Source organism: Ambystoma mexicanum, chromosome 2p (assembly GCF_040938575.1).
Source record: "Ambystoma mexicanum isolate Mex_15411 chromosome 2p, UKY_AmexF1_1, whole genome shotgun sequence".
NCBI lineage: Eukaryota > Metazoa > Chordata > Amphibia > Caudata > Ambystomatidae > Ambystoma > Ambystoma mexicanum.
The window spans coordinates 1,383,620,648-1,383,642,291 of record NC_090923.1 but is presented as its reverse complement, the minus strand read 5'-3'; the positions used below and the strand labels follow the sequence as shown (position 1 = coordinate 1,383,642,291).

General features: G+C 48.9%; 1 protein-coding gene across 3 annotated transcripts in view; it reads right to left on the bottom strand.

Annotated features, from left to right (window-relative positions):
• SETD2 (SET domain containing 2, histone lysine methyltransferase) overlaps positions 1-21,644 on the bottom strand; it is a 1,465,157-nt gene that overhangs the window by 1,172,620 nt on the left and 270,893 nt on the right. For all 3 annotated transcript variants that reach the window (XM_069645793.1, XM_069645791.1, XM_069645792.1), the window contains one exon: positions 9,827-9,958. In XM_069645793.1, coding sequence (XP_069501894.1) covers positions 9,827-9,958 — 132 coding nt within the window. The remainder of the gene's footprint in view (positions 1-9,826; positions 9,959-21,644) is intronic.

Here is a 21,644-nt window from a genome sequence, read left to right as displayed (position 1 = left end):
GCCTGGATCTCTCACGCGTCGTGCGGAGGTGATGGCCACCAGGAACGCTGTTATCCACGACAGAAACTTCAACGGGGCCGAATGCAACGGCTCGAATGGCGGACCCATGAGCCTGGTCAGCACCACGTTGAGCTCCCACTTTGTGGTTGGTGCCTTGACCAGCGGGAATGATCGAAACAGTCCTTTCATAAATTCCTTGACCACAGGGATGACCGCCCTGTAGTCCTGGTGTATCGGGAAATCGCTGCCAGGTGTATCTTGATTGAAGCGTGAGATAGTCCAGCTTTGGCTAGCGACAGTAGGTATGGCAATACCTGAGGGGCACTAATCCTCAGAGGGTTCATCTTTACCCGGGTTCATCTTTACCCGGCACCAGATAGAGAACCTCTTCCACTTATGTCCGTAGCACTTGAGAGTTGAGGACGCCGTGGCCTTGGAAAGAACCTCTCTGCAGTCAGCCGGGATATCGTACCCTCCAAACTCTAGTGCTGCAGGAGCCAGGCCTTCAAGTTCAGCGAGTCTGGGTCATGATGAAGAATGGCGCCTCCTTCTCTGGAGAGAAGATCTGCGTCCGTTGACAGCTTGATAGGTGGGGACGCTGACAAGTCCAGAAGGTCTGGGAACCAGATCTGTCTCGGCCACGCCGGTGCGACGAGGATCATTCTGCACCGGGACTTCTTGAGCTGGTTGATGAGTCTGAGCAGCAATGGCAAAGGAGGAAACGCATATAGGAACAGGCCGTCCCAGGGGAACGAGAAAGCATCGCCCATGCTCCTCGGATGGGGAAACCTGCTGGCAAACCTCTGGCACTTGGAGTTCGTCGCTGTCGCGAACAGGTCGATCTGGGGTTTGCCCCATCGTTGAAAGAGTCGGTCCACTTGGTCCTGGCGAAGTTCCCACTCGTGGTACGAACGCAGCTCTCTGCCGAGTGAGTCGGCGATGGCGTTTATCCCTGCCAGATGAAACGGCACCAGAAATATCCCTTGAGCAACGGCCCAATGCCACAGATCCTGGGCTTTCTTGGATAGGGCTGGGGACCTGGGTCCGTCCTGCTTCCAGATGTAAAACATTGTGGTGGTGTTGTCAGTGAAGATCCTCACTACCTTGCCCTTTAGGGACGGGAGAAAGGACCCAAGGGCCCAGAACACTGCCCGGAGCTCCAAGATGTTGATGTGGAGCGGCTTCTCCTCCGGGAGCCAAAGGCCTCTCGCGTGACGATCTCCAGTGTGCGCTCACCCCCCCTCCAGGGAGGCATCCGTCGTCACCGTCATCTGGTGGGCGGGGGTCTGAAAATCTGTTCCTGCAGCCAGGATGAGCGCGGGTGCCCCACCACCAAATCGCTCGACAGAAGGTCTCGTTGAGAGGGATCCTGTCTTCGAAGCTGCACATTGCTTGTATCCAGCGGGCATCGAGGAACTCCTGTAGAGGGCGCATCCGAAGACTGCACAGGCGCACGAGATGTATGCAAGAGGATATCATCCCGAGGAGGGACTTGATAGACTTCACCTTGGCCACGTCCGTGGCCAGCAGACGCTGCACCTTGCCTAGGATGGCCCTTGTCCTTTCCTCCAACGGTGAGGCCAGACGCGCCACTGTGTCGAGCTTGGCTCCCAGAAACAGTGTGACTTGCGAGGGGCCAGGTGGGACTTGGGGAAGTTGGAGAACCCCAGGTCCGTGAGTAGCTGGACGGTCTTCGCTGTGTGTTCCACGGCGAGCTCCCTTGTCCTTGCGCGGATGAGCCAATCGTCCAGGTAGGGGTAGACGTGGATCCCCATGTAGGTGCAGCCACGCCGCCACTGGAGCGAGGCACTTGGTGAAAACCCTGGGTGCCAATTTCAGTCCGAACGGGAGGGCCTTGAACTGGTAGTGCCGCCCTTGGACCACGAACCTGAGGACCTTTCGGTGTCCTTTTAAAATGGGGATGTGAAAGTATGCATCCTCCAAATCCAACGACGAAAGGAAATCACCCTCCTCCAGCTGTCCCAGCACGTGCTGGAGGGTGACCATCCGGAACTTCTGTGCCTTGATGAACTTGTTCAGTCATCGCATGTCCGGGATGGGTCGCCATCCTCATGTCTTCTGTTTCACGAGGAAGTACCTTGAGTATGCCCCGGAGCCTCTTTGGGACGAGCTAGATAGCACCTTTTTTGAGCATCGCCCTTACCGCCAATAACAGTTGAGGCACGTGATTTTCCTTCCTGACCACGGGTGGAATGCAGGGGCACTTTTTTAGAAATTCGAGGGCATGCCGCTGGGCCAGGGCGTCCAGCACCCAACGGTCGGTGGAGATTGACTCCCACACGCTGACGAACTTCGCCAGCCGGCCCTCCCACCGGGGTGCTTCGGTGGGGGCCAGACACCGCGGTCGGTTCAATCTCGCTTGGAGGACGCGCCTTGCCGCCTTGGCCTCCCTGGAGACGATGGCGGGGTCCACCAGACTGGTCTCGTCCTCTATAGGCTTCCTGCAACGAGGAGCGGGCCACTTGGCTGTACGTAGAGGAGCCACCACCAAATCCCTTGGAGGCACCCTGCTTGCCTCTGGTGCTCCGAAAGAACGGCCTTCGTTGCCGGAGAATGCCTAGGGCCTTAGCTGTCTCCGTGTCCGCCTTGATGGCATGGAGGGACTCATCCACTGTTTTCCCAAACAGATTGTTCCCGTCGAAACGGCATGTCCAAATCCTTGGCTTGTACGTCCTGGCGGAAATCCGTCGCCTTGAGCCACCCTCGTCGTCTAAGGCAAACGCCGTTGCCTAGCTGGTGGAAACCGGTGTCGGCAATGTCCATTGCCACCGTTATGGCGTGGTCCGATGCCAATTCGCCTTCTAGCAAGATCTCCAGTGCCTCGGCCCTCTTGTCGCCCGGTAGGAAGTCCAACGGGGGGGGGGGCCATCTTGTACCATAACTCCCTGTCGTAGCGGGCCACGATCGCGAGGGCGTTGGCCGCCTTAATCGTTGCTGCCGCCGACAAGATAACTCGTCCCATTGCGTCCAGCTTCTTTCCTTCGCCGTCCGGCGGGAAAGTTGACGTTGAGGCCGATGCCCCCCCCGCTTTCTTTTTGGCTGCTGCTGAGACGACCGAGTCAGGGGTCGGTTGTGCCCTAAGGCACAAAGGGGCCGCGTCGGGGACCCGGTACTACTTCTCGTAGCAATCCCTCTTGGCAGGCGTCGTAGACGGGTTCTTGAGAAGGGTGAGACCCTCGTCCCAGATGTCATCCAACAGAGGCATGGCGAGGACAGTTTTCCTCTTGGCCTTGCGCCGTTGGTAAAGGAAACCTTCCTTCTTCTCTTCGGGGCAGAGCTGAAAAAGCTTGGATGCCCTGGCGATCATTGCATGGAAAGATCCGATCTCGTCGGGCGGGGAGGCCCGGGCTGGGGGCGATGGGAGCTCCGTCCAGTCGTCACCACTGTCGTCGTCTGTACCAGTCGTGGCCGTGTCCGTTTCTGTGTCATCCCCAGGGACGGGGGACGTGGGCAAAGGTTGAGTAGGCCGCGAGGGCTGAAAAGGCGGGGCTGGATGGATCCATCTTCTCTTGTTCGGGGGGCTTCCCGCCGGGCCTGGCTCTGGCTCCTCTGTAGAGCCTGGTTCCGGTTCCTCCGTCAGTGGTAGGGGCAATCTCATTCTTCTATCCGAACATAAGGATTGTATTGCCAACAAAATGGCCGCCGAGTTGTCCTGCGGCTCTGGAAGACACGGGCGACTAGGACCCTCGCCGGTGCCGCCATCGCTCTCGTCGTCCTCTTCGTCGGTATGCCTCCCGTGGGAACGGCCCTCTTCGACGCCCTTGTCAAGGCCCTCTAAGACTTCTACCAGCTCCTCCTCAGGTGCTGTGTCAGTGTCCACAATGGCCACCGCCCCCCACCCTCTTTTCCGCCGGGGTCTTCACGGGGGTCTTCTCGATGGGTCTGAAAGAGGCTTCCCTCCACGGAGGCAGGGAAACTCTGGGCCTCAAGGTTGCCTCCACTGGTGAGGCCCCCACAGGCTGCGCCAGGGCCGCTGCGACTTCCTCGATAGAGGCCATGGCCGGGTGAATCAAGGCCTTTACCACCTACTGTGGGCCTGTAGCCTTCACCTTGTGGGGGGGGGTCACCGCCTCGCTCCCCCTCGGCTGGGTCCTTCGAGCTCGACCAGGGCTTCTCCAGAAGCTTCGCCAGGTTCTCGGCCTTCCTCTTCCCTGAGCCAGAGCGTTGGCTCGTGGTTGATGGCGCTGGAGAGGATGCGCCCTGCCTGGCAGCCGAGGAGACCGACCGTTCGGCGCTTCCGGTGCCCGCAGACTCGCGGTGCTTTGCCTTCTGTTGGGCCCCCGTCGCCGGGGCGCCCTCACAGGACTTAGAAGACCGCTCAGACTACTTCTTCTCACCTGATGGGCTCTTTCCTTCCAGCCAGTTGGAGACGCGAAGGTGTCAGTCCTTGATGGTCCGTTCCGACATGTTCCTGCAAAACGCACAGTCCTTCTCCACGTGCGTTTTGTCCTCATGAAGGCAGTAGAGACATTTCGAGTGCTCGTCCTCCTTGAACACATTCTGCAGCTGGCATCCAGGGCAAACCCTGAACAGCTTTCCGGGCGTCGAGCTTCCTTTCTCCTGGGCCATGTTCGGGTAAGCCGCAGAAACTCCTGGACTCCTCCAAGAAGCGTTACTTGATGAAATCTTCACCCTTGAGGGGCGTAGAAAAATCTGACACGGATCCCTGTTAATCGGATGTAGAGATGGTGGAGCTTGAGGCTCTATGTGACCGAAAAATGAGAAAGAAAGCGCAAAAATGCAGCAAAAGCTCGAGAGCTAAACACGAGGACTCCCAACAGTTGAGCGTGCAGTAAAAATCTGAGTATGGCTGCCAGAGGCGGGGCTTAGGGAGAGAGCAGTCATTGGCTGGGGGCAGTATGACCCAGAGACCAGTGATTGGTTACTACTGAGAAAGACAGATCAGAAACGAAACTGATTTTTTCTTTACCGAGGATTCCCAGCCTGACGATAGGGAATATTCATGAGCATGTGAATCCATGCCAGACCCCATGCTGGAGAATGAAAATTCTCCCCAACATCCGCAATGGTGTTTTTTGATTTCCACCAGGTGAAACGGAACGAGGAATATGCCTTGATGAATGGCGCTCTGGCTTTTTGCAAGGCTCTCCCTCGAGTCTGCAGGCAAATCATATCCTTCAAACTCTAGGGCTGCAGGAGCCAAGCCCTCAGGTTCAGCGATCCTGGTTTGTGATAAAGGATTGCGGAACTAATAGCGGCTTCACCGGAGGCAATGTTGACAGACAAAGTCCGGATACAAAGGCTGCCTCTGCCACGCCGGGGTAATGTGCATCATCCTGCATGGACACAGTGTGTTGACTCGTAGCGGGAGAGGGACCAGAGGAAACTCGTACAAAAACAGCCCTTCCCACGTTAAGGAGAACGCATCCCCCAGCACCTCGGCTGGTGGAATCTGCTGGCAAACCTATCTGGGGGTCTGCCCCATTTGACGAATAGGTGGTTCACCCGATCCTGACAAAGCTCCCACTCGCGGCAGGACCGCAGTTCCCTGCGGAGACAGTCTGCAATGGTGTTCTTGACTCTTGCAAGGTGGAGAGGGGAAAGGAACATCCCCTGTCCGACGGCCCAGTGCCACAAGTCCTGCGCTTCTTTGGAGATCAAGTGCCCACCTGCTTCCTGATGTAGAACAAGGTGGTGTCTGAATATCCTCACCACCTTGCCTTTCAGAGACGGTAGTAACGACTTGAGGGCCCAGAACACTGCCCGGCAGCCACAGGTGTTTGGCGTGCAGACGTCCAGTGTGTGCTACCCATCCTTCCAGGGAGGCATCCGTGGTGACTGTCTCCAGGTATGGGGGTTCTGAAATCCCATGCCTTGAGTGGTGTTTCAGCAGACGCCCCATCACCCAAATGAACTCGTCGTTGAGATCTTGTCCATGAAGCTTCCGGACACCTGTATCTAGCGGGCGTCCAGGAATTCCTGAAGGGGTCCCATATGCAACATGCAGAGCCAGATGAGGTAAATGCAGGACGACATGCCCAGTAACTACTTGATGGCCCGCACCATGCAGGTCCTCTTCGACAACAGTTGGTGCACCTCTACTCCCAGGGCGATGACAGGCAAGACGCCATATTGAGTCTGGCGCCCAGGAACGCCGCTTTCTATGATGGCACCAAGTAGGACTTTGGATAGTTGGAGAACCCCAGATCTGTCAGTAGCTGGACGGTCGTCTGTGTGCCCATCAGGCAGTTCCCGCAAATGGGTGTGAATCAGCCAGTCCTCCAGGTATGGGTATACGTGTAAGCCCTGTATACTCAGATGGGCCGCCACTGGTACCAGGCATTTCGTAAACACTCTGGGGGCCGACTTCAAGCTGAAAGTTAGGGCCTTGAACTCGTAAGGCTGTCCCTGCACCATGCAACGTAGACACTGCTGATGCTTTTTGTGAATGGGGACATGGAAGTAGGAATCCTCAAGGTGCAACAACGTCAAGAAGTCTCCTTTTTCCAGTTGGCCGACCAAGTGTTGCAACGTGACATCCTGAACTTTTGGGACTTTAGGTATTTGTTCAGACGTCATAGGTCTAGGATGGGCCTCCAGCCACCTGTCTTCTTGAGGACCAGAAATTATCTGGAAAAGACTCCGGAGCGCCGGAACTGTTGGAGAACTAGCTCCATCGCATCATCGCACCATGGCCCATACCTCTTCCAGGAGCTGAGGGATGTGGTGCTCCTGAATGGTAACCAGAGGGACCCTCCGACACCTGCGTTGAAACTCCAGTTTGTGTCCTTGGGCGAGAGCGTCCAGCACCCATCTGTCATGGTGAGCTTTTCCCCACTAGCTGAAGAACCTAGTAAGCCGGCATCCCACCGGGGTGCACGAGTTGGGGCCAGACGTCCTGGTCGGTTCAGGCTTGCTTCGGCACCGACGTCCTGCGGGTGACGGCTACACAGTCCTCTGCTTCCATAGGCCAGGGAACGGTCTCTGTAGGCTCTCAGTTGTGGATCTGGATGGCTGACGGTACGATGTGGAGAAAACCTTTGAAGACCTGCTCGACTTTCCCCTGGAGGTGCAAAAAGAATAGCAGTGCTGCTAGAGAGTGCCCAGGGAACGGGTCTTCTCTGTATCTGTGTTGATGGCCTGGAGGGAGTCGGCCACCTTCGCAAATAGATTCTCTGTCGAATGGCATATTCAGCACCTTCGCTTGGACAACCTGACAGAACTTAGTGGCCTTCATCCAGCCTTGGCGATGAAGGCAGACACGTTCCCCATTTGCTGGAATCCTGTGTCGGCTATGTACTGTGGCAGCGTGATCAGACGCTACCTCCCCTTCCTGGAAGAGAGCAATTGTTTCCATCGTGTTACCGTCGGGGAGGAACTCAAGAATAGGCCCCAGCTTGTACCACAACTCAGTCGTACCAGGCTAGGATCGCCAGTGCATTGGCCTCCTTCATTGTGGACGCAGCAGTGTAAATCTCCTTTCCCATGGTGCCCATCCTCTTCCGTTCGCTGTCTGGAGGGCCGAAGACCAGGACCGACGGGTTGGCAGACCATTTCCTCGCAGCCGCTGATGCCACCAAATCCGGCGATGGCTGCGACCTCAGGCACCTGGGTGCGGAGTTCGGCACCCGATATTTCCTCTCCAGTCCATCCTGTTTGACTGGATCCCTGCAAGGGTTCTTCATAAGGACCAGGCCCCTCTTCCCAAATGTCATCCAGAAGGGGCACCGCAATGACAGTCTTCCTCTTGACCTTTGTGCCTCCAGTACAAGAAGCCCTCCTTCTTGGTTTCCTCAGGCACTAGCTGGAAAAGCTCGAAGGCTCTGAAGATCATGGAGTGGAATGATCCCACCTCATCCGTTGGACACCCTATGTGGAGCATGCAAATGTGGAGATTCACCGTCCGCTGAGTCAATCTTGGGGCCCCCATGCATGAGGCACCCTCAAGGATTTAAAAGAATGCTCCTTGGACCGGTCGATCCTGGGTGAAGTCTGACCTTGCATCGGGCACGGGTCAGAGGCCTTTGTGTTAAGCCACACCACCAACCTATTATGCCTGTCCGTCATCTTCTTGGAGAAACCAAGGCATATCTCGCACACCACCTCCTTGTGGTCCAGGTGCAGGCAGTAGAAGCATTGCAGGTGCTTACCCTCCACAAACCCATTTTGTAGCCTGCATTTAGTGTGGGGCCTGAATAGGGATCTTCTCTCCGCCTCCTCCATCATCATCATGGTTGGAGGGCGCAAAGGTCCGGTTAGTGAGTCCTTCAAGCTATTACACCTATGGAGGAGAAGTCAACATATTTCTCTTGTGACTCTTCTCAGCCATGCAATGGCAAACAAGGGAAAGTGGGCAGGTGATCCTTTCCCTACTCAGCATGGGCCCATCATCTGCTATTTTAGAGGGGTAACCAGTCCCTTTGGTTGCCACCACTCAAGGTCCCCAGAGTAAGAGGGGATTTTGTCATTGGGAGGCAGGGGGAATGTGTGGCTCTGGGCAAGTCGTTAGTGGAGTAGATGATTGTGGGTTGGTGTCTGTTTGTCCGGCATAATGAAACATGTTTTGACATTGGTGATGCTTGTATCATTTTTCGCACAGAGGCAGGCGCCATGAAAATGTGTTTTTACTGGGCAACAGGGATACATACAGTTAGGCACCAACACCACAATCCTGTTATTTATAAAGCAGTGTTAGACTATATTATTGAGACAGGTGTTTTTGTTTTTCATGTGCTACCCTACAGAAAATAGTGTACATTACACAGCTTTTTTTAACCTTTTCCAGATGACATGCTTGAAAATGCACGTCAATCTATTATGATTTTTAAAAATATTTTCAGGGGAGAACACATCGCATCCCATGTAAATGGTTCAGGTTCGCTCTAGCTTATTCGGGGAAAATATTTACAACCATTCACTTAAAAAGAATTCATCAGTCAAGACCGAACACACTTTCAAGTCCTTTAACCTAGTTTGTATCAGCAACCCCGAGAACCAAAAAAAAGCAACTCAACAGGTACTGTACCATTAAAAAACTATTTAAGTTCCCGCACGTTTATGAACTTGAATGGAGATTTGTATCAATGTATCACTTTCAGCTCCTCTGTTACCAACAGCTGAAACTTTAATCAGAGTGGATTTTAGGTAATGATTAATACCCTTGTCATTAAGGTATAGTGGCAAGCTGCTATCTAATATTATCAAAAGATTAATATTGCAGCATTTAGGGACAAAGTACATTGTATTCCTTCATTCAAGAGTTAGTAGACAAACAGGCAGGAGTAAACAAAGTTATCCAACGCAATTAAGTGCAGACAACATTAAAATAAATGAACTATGGAAAGAAGTGCTGTCTTGCAGATCTTCTACCATGATTTGCATCCATGAATTTCATTCCCTGCCCAACAACCATTTGGGATCCTGGAAATGTCCATCAGGCATCAATTAAAAACTACTACCATCAGAAACTCAAGACAAGACATCATTGATTAAGAACTATACATTAGTGAATTAACTTGAAAATGCAGAATCCTAAATATTTAGTTACCAGACCCCTTCAATATTGCTTGCAGGCTGCCAGTCTTGCTGGCAATTGCACCCCGCACCCAAGGGTAGAACAGCTCTTGTATGCATGAACAGTTTTAATTTCCACAGCACATGACTCAACAGTGAAATATGGGATTCAGAGCTCTCTTGTTTGAACTGCCTTCCGTTGCCCAGAAATGGCAATGTCTAAATGAAGAGCTGTAATCAATGTTTGAGCCCCTAAGACAAGTTCACGTCCAAGTGTCCAAAAAGGTAAAAAGCAACAATCCTTAGTATTAATAATGATTCGGGTACCTACCACTCAATCATGAGTAAGCGGTTCAGACAGTCATCGCCACAAGCCACTGTGCCTTGGGTCTGCTCTTCCTTTGACAGAAGTGGACACTCGCACTGCATCCTTTTAATATCCCGGTGGGTCTTATTCTTCTTCCTGCAAAGAAAAATGTAAAGTCGGTTATGAAAAATAATCCTGCTAGTGGAGGGAGGCCAGTGGAGATGTAGCAGATAAAGGGCAGGTCACCATCAGCAGGAACAAAAACTAGCATCTGTTTTGATAATTACTTTTTTTGCTCTTTTTAAAATGGGACTCGCCCCAGCCGCCGCCCCACACCCATCCTACCTATTTAACAACCCTGTCCATCCCCTTTTCTACTGCTCTGCCCCCACCCCTTTTCACGTGTTTATGCCCCATTCCAAACTACATCTTTACAAATATGAAGAAAAACATGCCCACTACAATATCTTGTCTGGAGCAAGGTTTTAAAGAATTAAAATGTTTCAGTATCGCCACTTTCATAGTTTGGCCCGAAGGAGATGCACAAGGAATGTAGGTAAGGCAAAATATAGAGTTGGAGTAGGAAAGCAATACGAGATGATTACTGTAAACACTTTTTACCAATTCAAAAATAACACTGACAAACCAGCATTTCAACCACACCATTGGGAAAAAGGAAAGCGGCTAAACTTAATTTCTGTAGGTTAGTATTGGGCATAAAAAAGTGAAAAAGGGTGTAAAGAATAGGAGAAGAGGATTAGAAAAGGGAAAGGGCAGGTTTGAAAAGGTAGAAAGGTGGGTGTGAATCCCCTCCCATTTTAAAAAGGGCAGAAGAAAAAAGTAATTCTAAAAAAAATAAAAAAAGTCCATTAAGGCCGCATGGCCCAGGGCACGCCCACAGCACGGGCAGTGGGTACCACTGGGATGGCACTCATGACAAAGAAATATAGTAAAAATGGCCTTATGCGTACTTCAGGGAGTTATTTTCAGAAGCTCTCAAAAATTTATAGGAGAACGATACATAGAGCACCCCGCTACCGTACACTTGTTTCAGCGATTCTCAATTTCTACAAACAGACACGGGTCAAGAAGTGAACACATGCTAATGTGAAAGGCATGGGAGCCTATGGCCTTGCTGTTTCTCTGTGCCTTTCAACTTGTGTGGTGGGTGACCTCCGGCATGGGGGAGGTGGTTGGGGGGGGGGGGGGGGGGCAGGAGGAGGAAGAGACTGTCCTGACTCGCATCCTGACACAGCCCTTTCCATGTTTCACTCTGCTATCTCTGATGCTCTTGATTTTCTTGCCCCTGTCATGAGGATCCGCTTGAAGCCCAAAGCCAGTGCAACTCTTGGTACAACACTTCCCTTAAACCTGAGTGTAGGGGGGTTGAGAGGAAATGGCGAACTTCTTGTACATCCTCTGACAAACTAGCCTCCCACCTACTCCAAAAGGCAATATCGGCTCCTTGTCCTAACTAAGAAGAGCCCCCACATCCAAGCCTGCTTCTCTGCGGCATCTAACAACTCGGATGAACACGCTGCAAGGATTTGGCCAACCCTTCTGCAGTCTCTACCTCTCCTGTCGCCTCCCAGGCCCTCTGTTCGTCCTGTGCCTCTCATTTCATCTAAAAAAAAAAAAACAGGACATCCAGTCTGCTCTCTCGTCCTCTCCTACCCTCTCCCCCCTCTATCTGCTAACTCTGGCCCTCCTGCAGCCACACCCCCTACCTCTTTCTCTTCCTTTCCCCTGTTCTACGTGAAAAGGGTCTCTAGACAAGTCCGATCTGTGAAAGTCTTGTCCAAACAAGTTCCTTCTTGTTCGTCCAAAGCAATCAAGGGCCACATTGACACCCTGACTCCTGCTCTGGACGACTTCTGAAATCTCTCCTTCGCCTCTGAAATCTTCCCTTCCCCTCCGAAGCACTCTTGTGCACCCTCGTCTCAAGAAACCCACAGCTGACCCCTCATGCCGAAAAAACTACTGCCCGATCACCATCACTCCTTTCCTGGGCAAGCTTCTGGAAAAGCTGGCCATCTCCCAGCTTAATCTTCACACTGATTGTGTTGGCTGTCTCCATGATCATCAGTCTGGCTGTAGAGCTGCCAGAAGCACAGAAACTGCTCTCCTGAACATCCGTGAAGACCTGCTATCCAACCTTGACTAACATCCCTTCTGTCCTCATCCTACTCCAGCTCTCTTCTGCCTTCGACACGGTCAACCATGCCATGGATTTCCTCATCCCCTCTTTATTGTGCATGATATTTCACTTGCAACATTCCCTGGTAAATGATGGTCTACTACGTCTCCAGAACACTAAATGAGTGCCTAGTTAATTTCTTTAGGGTCCGGTAGTGACATTCCGTCCTGAAGAAGGCGGCCAGCAACCGATAATTCTGCCGAAAGCCATCGCTGTTGTTCATGCCCTGGCTGAATAACTACACATTCCAGTTTACTGCACTGGCAGAAGGCGTTGACCCTAATTCTATTGCCGATTGAGGCATTGTGTTCACAAATTCATTTCAAAGTACTGTGAAATGTATCTATCACAGACAGGGACAGTCAGGTTCGGAGTGTGATCATTTGCATCCACTTTAGGTAGCCTGTTGGAAATGCAGCCCTGTCTGGTTTGGATTATATTTTGGGTTTTAAATAAACACTTCTACATTATTTCAACTGTGTATATTTATACACCATTTGCCTATATTGTAATTTTTACCTGGATTCATCCCTTGTATACTTTGAGTTTTGAATGTGCATAGATCTATTGAGAATATTTAAATTAATTTGAAAAAGTTTTAGCTTTTTGCCCATGACTTTATGGTAATCCTTGAACATATCATGTACACATTGAACAATGTGATAAAGTCTCATGTATGCTTTGATGCCGAATGTATTATGACTTTAGTTTAAATAATGTCCAATGGGAACACCTTGTATGTGCATGCTTATTTTTCCCCTTAGTTCCCGTTGGTATTAGAGTTCCCTTTAGTTTTACTAACAGTCAAGGACAGCATCAATTTGTTGTTGGATTTGATTCCAGACAGCAGATAACTGTTAAGTAGGGTAGCATTATTGGCAATATGGATTTTGTATTCAGCACAGGATGCTACCTTCCTGCCTAAAGTATAGATCTTTTACTCCTTGTCTGGAGGCGTCTCCGCGGAAGCCAGCAGCGTGCCTGCACGCTTTCTGGTTGTAGTTACTAATAAGGAATCAGGTTTTAGCGGACCTCTGGTACAAAGGGAGTCAGTTGGAGTACTCGGCTTAACTATATTTTAGATGCAGCGGTTTACCACTCCTTTTATGGTGGGTGTAAGTAGAGATGGCTGAATGAGTCTATGCACTGACTGAAGAATTGGGATAAACTGGGTTACAGATTTCATTGCCCCCAGGATGTCGTCCGCAAAGTCTGTCATGTTTAGTCTCCTGTGCATCTATTCTGAAGTGATGTGTAGCTTTAATGAGCAGCTCCTTGTATTGGAACTGGTTGTCACTTGGGCAGTCAGCAATACGCTGATCCTAGTCTGGGGACGGAATGGTATAAATGTCTGGATTGTCGTCATCATAGAACGGATCGTGATTAAACTGGTCATCCTGTGACACTGGATCCCCGATATAACACCACCTTGTTGAAGGAGAAGATAGCATCCTTTAAAATCAGGAGGAAAATGAAATTAAAACTTGATACAATCGACGTTCCAGAAACACAACATTCGGAATACCTAGAGATGAAACAGAAAAGTATATTTTCACCACCCGTTCAGAATTCTGTGTTAGAGGCATTTCAGACTCAAAGATTTACAGAAAATCAAATTTCAAAACAGAAAAAGGGGCAACTTAACACAGTGAAAAACAAATCCTTGATCAACTTTGGCAGAACCCAGATATTATCTTAAAACCCGAAGACAAAGGGTGTGCCCTCGTTCTAATGGATACTGTAAAATACAAGATAGAAATATTGAGACAATTGAATGATCAAGACACATCTCGAAATCTTCTAGGACCCCACAGAACAAGTTTGTGAGATTATTAAACAGAAGTGGAAGACTCAGAAATCATTAAAAAACCAAGGCATTTTTAACCAACCTGCATCCAATAATGCAGTTTATCTACGTGTTACCGAAGATAAACATGAACCTGTGAGATCCTCCTGGTCGACCCATTATTGCGGCCAACAATAGTTTATTGGAACCCACTGCACAATATATAGACAAGGTTATCCAACCGCTTACACGTAAATGTATAATGTACATACAAGATACTAATGACTTCTTGTGAAGATTGGAAAGTACATCATTTAATCCTGAAACTGACTTTGTTCACCATGGACATGACAAGCTTGTACACTAACATCACTCATCAAGCAGGATTAGAGGCTATGGAATGGATGCTGTTGAACACTGGCGAAATAGTGAAGAGTGACCATCTATTCATTATGAAATTGGTAAGCATAGTTCTCAAAAATAACTTCTCCTATGAAGATCGATACTTCATTCAAATATCAGGTACCTGTTATGCTCACCTGGTATCCACAGGGACGCCCTTATGCCCTGGTTGCCGGATTCACCCTGGACACTTCCCAATGCCGGACGACGCCTTCTATGGCGGTCGGGCCTGAAAACACAGGAGGACTGGATTTAGGAACAGATTTCGTTTCCTCCCACCAGCCCCCTGGACTCGACCTGATAGCCCACTCCTCACCTTGTTGTGATGTCTGGCGTGCTCTCCGTCCAGCCTTCTGTGCAGGGGCGCATAGGTTTCTGCGGGTTGGAGCGACCGAGTTAACTTCACTGGTGCTAACCCATTCAAGTGTCTTTAAGGAGGTAAGTCTGGTTATAGCAGTCTTAAAATGTCCTTGCTTTCCTTTCTTGCTATTAATGTCTTTATTTATTCCCCCTTAGGTGCACAGAGGTTCAGTGGGTGCGCTGCTTGGATCACGCTCCTGCCAGGATGATGGACGCAGGAGCGTATGATGGATGGTAGGGTAAGCGCGAAGTGCGGCACGGTAATGTCTTTTCTTGCTAACCTGTATTCTTTATTCCTTTTCAGGTCGCGATGGTCTTTCTGGGTGTGTGAAGATTTCCGGAGCGGAACCGGCCAAGAAATGCCCAGCCAGGTGAGGATTTCGTGATTACTGCCGTAAATACTGTGAGTAACCTGTTTTAACGTTGTCCTTTCTCTCTCCCTCCAGGTGCTTCGTTCTGGTGCGTGCGTGGTGTCCTGATGATGCTGCCGACTGGATGGAAGACCGCCAGCAGCAGGAATCGACGGATCGAAAGTTGCAGGTAAGCAGAGACTGCTAATGTTGTTTTGTCTCCTCTGCAGGTCCGTTCAAGGATCGCCGGGTGCTGGTCTCTGAACACGATGAGCGTCACCCTGCTGGCTACAGAATAACGCGAAGCACGTTCTGTAGCTTGGGTGTGGTTTATATAGCCCTCTGTAAAGTAGTCCAGGTAAATTAGTCCGGGCTACCACACCCTAAAACAGTGCACCGCACAGTCTGGTTCTTAGGAACCAGACTGTGGGTACCTCCATGTTGGCTGCAGGCCTTCACAGAAAAAGTAGTCTCTTCAGGACAATGTCCCAATCTGAACATGAGCCTGGCGCCAGGACTGACTCTAGTAGAGTCCATGATGATAATGCAAGGCCCTTGTGGCCCCAAGTGAACCATGAGTCCTAACCCTACCTGGCATGTGCCCATGCCAGTGGGGTTTTGGGTCACAGGTCGTGACAGTACCTCAATGGATGCAGCCATGGCACAGAGTTACACCAATGTTTATATGGCGTACTTCGAGACAAGAGTGATCACGAATCCAAGATGGAACAAATTAAAGTGCTTGACAAGATTTATAGATTTGTTTGGAATTTGGGAAGGCACCGAAGAAGAGTTGAAGGAATTCTTTGAGTATATGAATCAGTTGGCACCTCAGATCAAATTTACACAGAATCAGTAAAACCAGTATTGAATTTTTAGATGTCAAGATCTACTGGATGACTGACAAATTAGCTACTACAATCTTCACAAAGGATACTGACAGGAACAGCTTGCTGCTTGCTTCAAGATTCCAGCCGAAGAAAACCATAACAAGTATCCCACTCAGTCAGTTTCTAAGATACAGAAGGATAATTTCAGAAGAGGAAGACCATGTGGTTAAATCCACAGAATTAAAAAGGAGAAATTCATCCAGAGAGGTTACAGTTAAACTTTATCCGAGCACTATACCACTGTGACCAATACCTCCAGAACAGAAGCCCTTAAACCGAAAGAGAAAACCAAAGATACAAACCTGGTATACGTCACTACCTTCTCACAACAGAGTAGTAAAATCAAAAAAATCAAGAAAAATTGGGGTGTGTTAGCACTCGATACTACATTAGAGAATCTGTTTCCGACTCCACCGCTGTTCGCACATAGTAAAAGTAGATCATTGAAAGACCATCTGATCAAATCAGACTTTACTCAGAAGAGCAATCTTAAGAAACAATACAGGGGCACCATACCGTGCAACAATTGTAACTGCTGTAACAATATACTGAAGGGTAATTCCATCTGCCATCCCTACAATGGATGAAAGATCGCTTTGGCTCACACATCTACGTGCGATACGAAGAAAGTAATATATGGCATCAAGTGCCCTTGTGGCATGTACTATGTTGGACTCCCGAGCAGAAAAGCGAAAACAAGATGGGGTGAGCACAAGTCTAATATCAGGAATCTCTCTACTAAATCACCTGTAGCACAACATTTTGTCTCAGAAAGACACGATTGCGCAAATTAAATTTGTGATTCTAGAATCAGTCAAACTTTCAAGGAGGGGAAGCAATTTGTTCAAACTGTTGCAGCAAAGAGGTTTTCTGGATAGAAAAATTGGACACCATGTACCCCCGTGGAATTAACATTGACTGGGATTGATTTGAATTGTTATTTATTATTGAACATCTCATACATGTGTAATGATGTGAATCTGAATAGGTCTCCTTAACAGGTATTTTCATATGTACGTATACATCAATACTAAGGTGTTGTATTCTAAGTGATGAACGAACTATATGTTGGCTCTCCCATTATTAAATGTTCACTAAAGGGTTTGTCCTCCTACTAGCATTAACACAAGTTATAACACTCACGATACGCTGAGACTAGTATCATTTAGCACTCTCTGAAATGTGTGTATGTCTCAGAGTAAAATTACATTCAGTCTTTGATGTCAAACGAGAAGAGAACTCTGGACTCTGGTTAGGTCTCTATTCCAGGTGCACAGCGTATAGAGACAGAGGAACCATTACAAAATGCCGCCCATGCGTCACAGATGCAATGGAAATAGTAAAGGGACTCCTAGAGGCACCTGTTGCCTAGTGACAGACTGTAGTGAGACATCTTTGCCGCGGAGCATAGTTTCGCTCACGCTGTCCGGAAAAAGAGTAGGTAACTATTTACGCCATAACACACTAAAAGAAACCAAGATATAGCCTATATCTGTAGAGAATGATTGATCATACATTTTCTACAATAGGAGGGACACTGGAACTGCAGAACCACGTCAGAATAGATCCTGTTACAGGAATACGATAGACACCAGCAGTCGCCGTGGCAACGTACATGGGACCTGGACGGAGGTAGGCGGGAGCTTAGCGTTTGTATGTCACATCAGGAATACATTCACTTATACTAGACTATCCTAGTGGTAAAATATATATTTCATATGCTTTAAGGACTTGGTCCACCTATGGTAGAAGGAGGACTGAAAGTTAACACAAGTACTCGATCGTCACCATGTGTAAACTACCTGCAACACAGATGGGGTAAGCACTTTTTACGCTAACATACAGGCATTTGTTGCCATTCTGAATCCTGACGATGTGCAGGGGGACCTATCGCTTTTTTTAGCGCGAGATCCCTCTGCACATGCACATTACATCTGAGGTTACACCTAAGCAATTTGTATACATATTTTTCAGTGACCATCACGAGTTTTAAGAATAGAGGCATCTTGTACATGCTCCAAGACTTATTCTAAGGTTAGTGTGTAAATGCACCTTCTTACAATTTAGTACACTATCAAGTGTTTTAACAAGGTAGTGTCCGGACACAGTTTATTATATCTTTTTGCAAGAAATTTGGAATTGGAAAAGAAAAATACCCAATATTCAAACATGAAGGGCGGAAAGCGCCCGAAACGCATAGGTAGAGATAGGGCACAAGAGACAGTAGTAGTCACAGATACCTAGTGGCTCACTCCTAGCAAAGTATTGGGATTGTGTAAAAATGGAAATGTGAAGTTTTGCATTTATGTAACAAACATGTTCACAAGAAGAGTGATTTTCCTAAAGCAAACCTTTGTTATGAATTGTAATGCTAGAATTTGCTAAGAAGCAAGAATAGTTTTTTGTTTAATGACATGTGTATGATGTAAAAATACACCTGAAAGTTCGAAAAGAAAAGATTTAAAAATAACACTTTAATTTAAAGTTTTGATCCACGTTTGGTTTAATCATTTAACTTGCCTATTTGGCTCAAAAGAAAGATTGCAATTTATTTGCGCATTGCTGTGTCCCAGTTTGTTCATCGTGGTTTTTTGCGGTGAATCTACCAGTTTTTTTATTCATCCTGTGACACTGGATCACACCTTGGTGAGAAGGGTCCACAACATACAGGTCCATCCAAGGTGTCCCGACAGTAGAAAATGGTTGGTGTGTGAAAGTGCTGGGCTGTGAACTGTCCAGTCTTTGTACCTTTGCAGGTGGTTCCCCACTAGTTGCCACACTACCCTGTGCAGTACTTTATGGATGGGCATCCAGTTCACTCACCCTCAAAGTCAACAAAGGAAGAAATCCTTTTCATTACTTTTCCAGTGGTCCACTAAGAGAATTTTAAGAATGGGTTTGGCCCTGAGGGGGTCCGGGAGAGAAGCCGGTCTCTTGTGGTGTACAGATTCTGATAGGGAAGCTGCAGAGGTGTTTAATCTTGATGTGCGTTTTATGCGATTTTGGCATCGAAATACTAGATGTTTGACGTTTTGCCCTTGAGCAGCATCTCGGGGACATGTTTTTGTATGAATTGCTGCATTTCTGACATGCCTGAATAGTGTGCTGAAGATTACTCTTTAAACGCAGTGTCGAATACAGGCCTACTCTGCGCCTATTTTGGAGACCTGTCGTGTGGCGAACACTAGCAGGAGGACCCGCAGACAGCGAGTGTTTAGATTTTGCATTTGTGAGAGTCTGTGCTTTTGCCACTGGTATTCTTTTCCATGAAAGGACTGCCGGCCTGCTTCTCGGAGTTATTTTCTAAACTCAAAAAGGGACGTCGACAGGGCGTGCTATTAATACTATCCCTAGTGTGACATCTACTGGTGCTTAATGCGTCGAGGTTCCGCCAATTGTTTTTTTTCCCGCCATCATTGTCAAAGCGGAGTTCTTTCCGACCATTGCCATTACTTACAAAAAATGGTTGCTTATAATATACTCTTACTGTCCTTTGTTAGCCATTCCCCTGCAAGACCTTCGGCGATGGCTTTGAGGACTACTTTCGTCGTCAACTCAAATCTCCGGACCTGTGCCTTCACAGTAGGGAGAGTGGGGGGGTGGATAACTTCTTAGTTTCTTTAAGAGAATGTATATTCCCTTCTCTACCCACGTAATTCGTCAGGCTGCCTTCCCCATACACTATGGAGAATAAACCATTTAGATTTTGCCCATCTTGCAACCGAATATGTCCCTGGAAAGACTTGCACTGGGTGTGCAATGTTTGTCTTCCAAGGGACCATAACAAAGGCCACTGCAAATCTTGCAAGCTCTGGAAGCCCAAAACACTTAGGGACCGCAAGACAAAGCGATGGGCCCACCACATCATGCAGGCCGAAGCCACAAAGGACGTTGATGGTGCCTCCAGTGATGGCAGCATTGGCGCCTTTAGTGACTCCGAGGGCGAATGGAATGCAAGCCCCTGACCCCATCAGGCAAGCAGGCGACTCTGCTACGGGGACTACACCTGGTGGCACTGGCACAAACAAACATCACCACACTAAGCGCACAACCCAAGGCCAAAAGTAGACTTCAACAGGCTCCCGAAATCATCTGGCAAGTCCGGATCTGACTGAATGCACAAAACCCCCAAGTCCACAAAGGCAAAGATGTGTCAACAGCCATCTCGCATACCGATAAAGGACAGTCGAAAGACGCGTGGAAGGCCAATGCGAAGACCGCACAGAGCTCGAAGATGAGTGAGCGCATCAAAAAAAACACGCCCCGGACACGCTACTAAAAGGTTGGACGTTGAAAAATCACAAATCCTCAAACATATTAAAAGCGGGCTCCATTTTAGATACTATGACCCTGGGAGAGAGAACCATTTTGGGCACTATGAAGCACAACAAAACCTGTACCTGAGCTAACACCCACTCCTCCTGCCCACTCTTTTATCCCGAGTTCATCCCAATGGTCTTCAGAAGAGATAGACAAGGTCTTGATACGGTTGTCTTCTCTGGCCAACTTCTTTGACAACCACCCAGAGGTGTTGGTAAATCTTCAGGGCACTCCACACAGCAGACCAACTAGTGGGGCTGCAGTTACAGAGCCGGCCGCAGTTACAAAACCACCCGCCAAGAAAGCCCGCACAGACACCACACACACACACCCTCCTCTCAGCAGGACCCAGTGCAGCTTGCTTATTGTGAGTCAACAAAGGACTCCCAGGACACTGTAACCTACACTGACACTGAAGACCAAGGGGACATGGGGGATGTAGACCAGTTGTACGACAAGGACGTCTGCGTCATACAGTCGCCGGATCATTCAGACTCACCGGTGGCAGACTCCCTGGTCGACAATCAAATTCAATACAACGATCTGCTTCTTAAAAGCAGCAGAACATTTTCAGATAGATACGCAGGAGACCCAGGTAGACAAGAACTTTGTTGAAAACATCTTGGGAGATAGTCAGCTGCCCAATTCATTCTTTTTCTCCAGTCTGTAAAGAGGCGAATTCAACCCTCTAGTGACCTCCAATTTAACACAGGCTGTGAACCCGCATATTGAAAGTCTTCCGGCCAGCTCCCTCAGAGCCCCTTTACATCAGGGGACAATTAAAACCAGATTCATTAGTGGTTACAACCACCAGAGAGCGGGTACATCTTTTAGCCTCTTCAAAAGCACCCCCGGATAAAGAGAGCCAAAAAATGTATACTTTTGGTCGGAAAGTGGCCTCTTCAGCAGCCTACTAGGCGAGAATCGCCAACAATACCACCTTACTGGCTAGCTACAACTGCCAGAAGTGGGATGCGCTGGCCGAAAAAATAGCTTCAGCCCCAGACCCCCTTACGTCTCAACTGGCTTTCTCTGTTGCCGAGGGTAAAGTGGTTGCAAACTGCATCCTTAAGAACAATCTAGATGCAGCAGATAAAGAGGGGAGGAGGATAATTCCCGAGGGCACTTTAATCAAACGCCACGCCATGAGTTTAAGCTCGAAACACAAGCCACTATTCGCAATATGCCCATGGAGCCAAACGTGTTCTTCGGTAAGGCAAAAACTCAAAACGGGGGTCAGGGTACAACCAGGGTCAGAGCTCATCCTGGGGCTCACCACAGGGACAGTCCTCGCAAGGTTTTCAAAGATGCCAGAGAAGATGTTGCGGGAGGGGTAGAGCCGCCTCTTCCAAAGGCGACTGAACAACCCCCAAACAATGACGACCTGCTACAGGTTCCCTCCAATGTCACTCCAGTACGAGGCTGCATAACATACGTATGGGAGGGGAATCACCTCAGACCAGTGGGTACATTTTAACGGTAGTGAGCGGTTATTGTATAGAACTGCTCCAGCATCCCGCCAACCATCCCTCAAAGC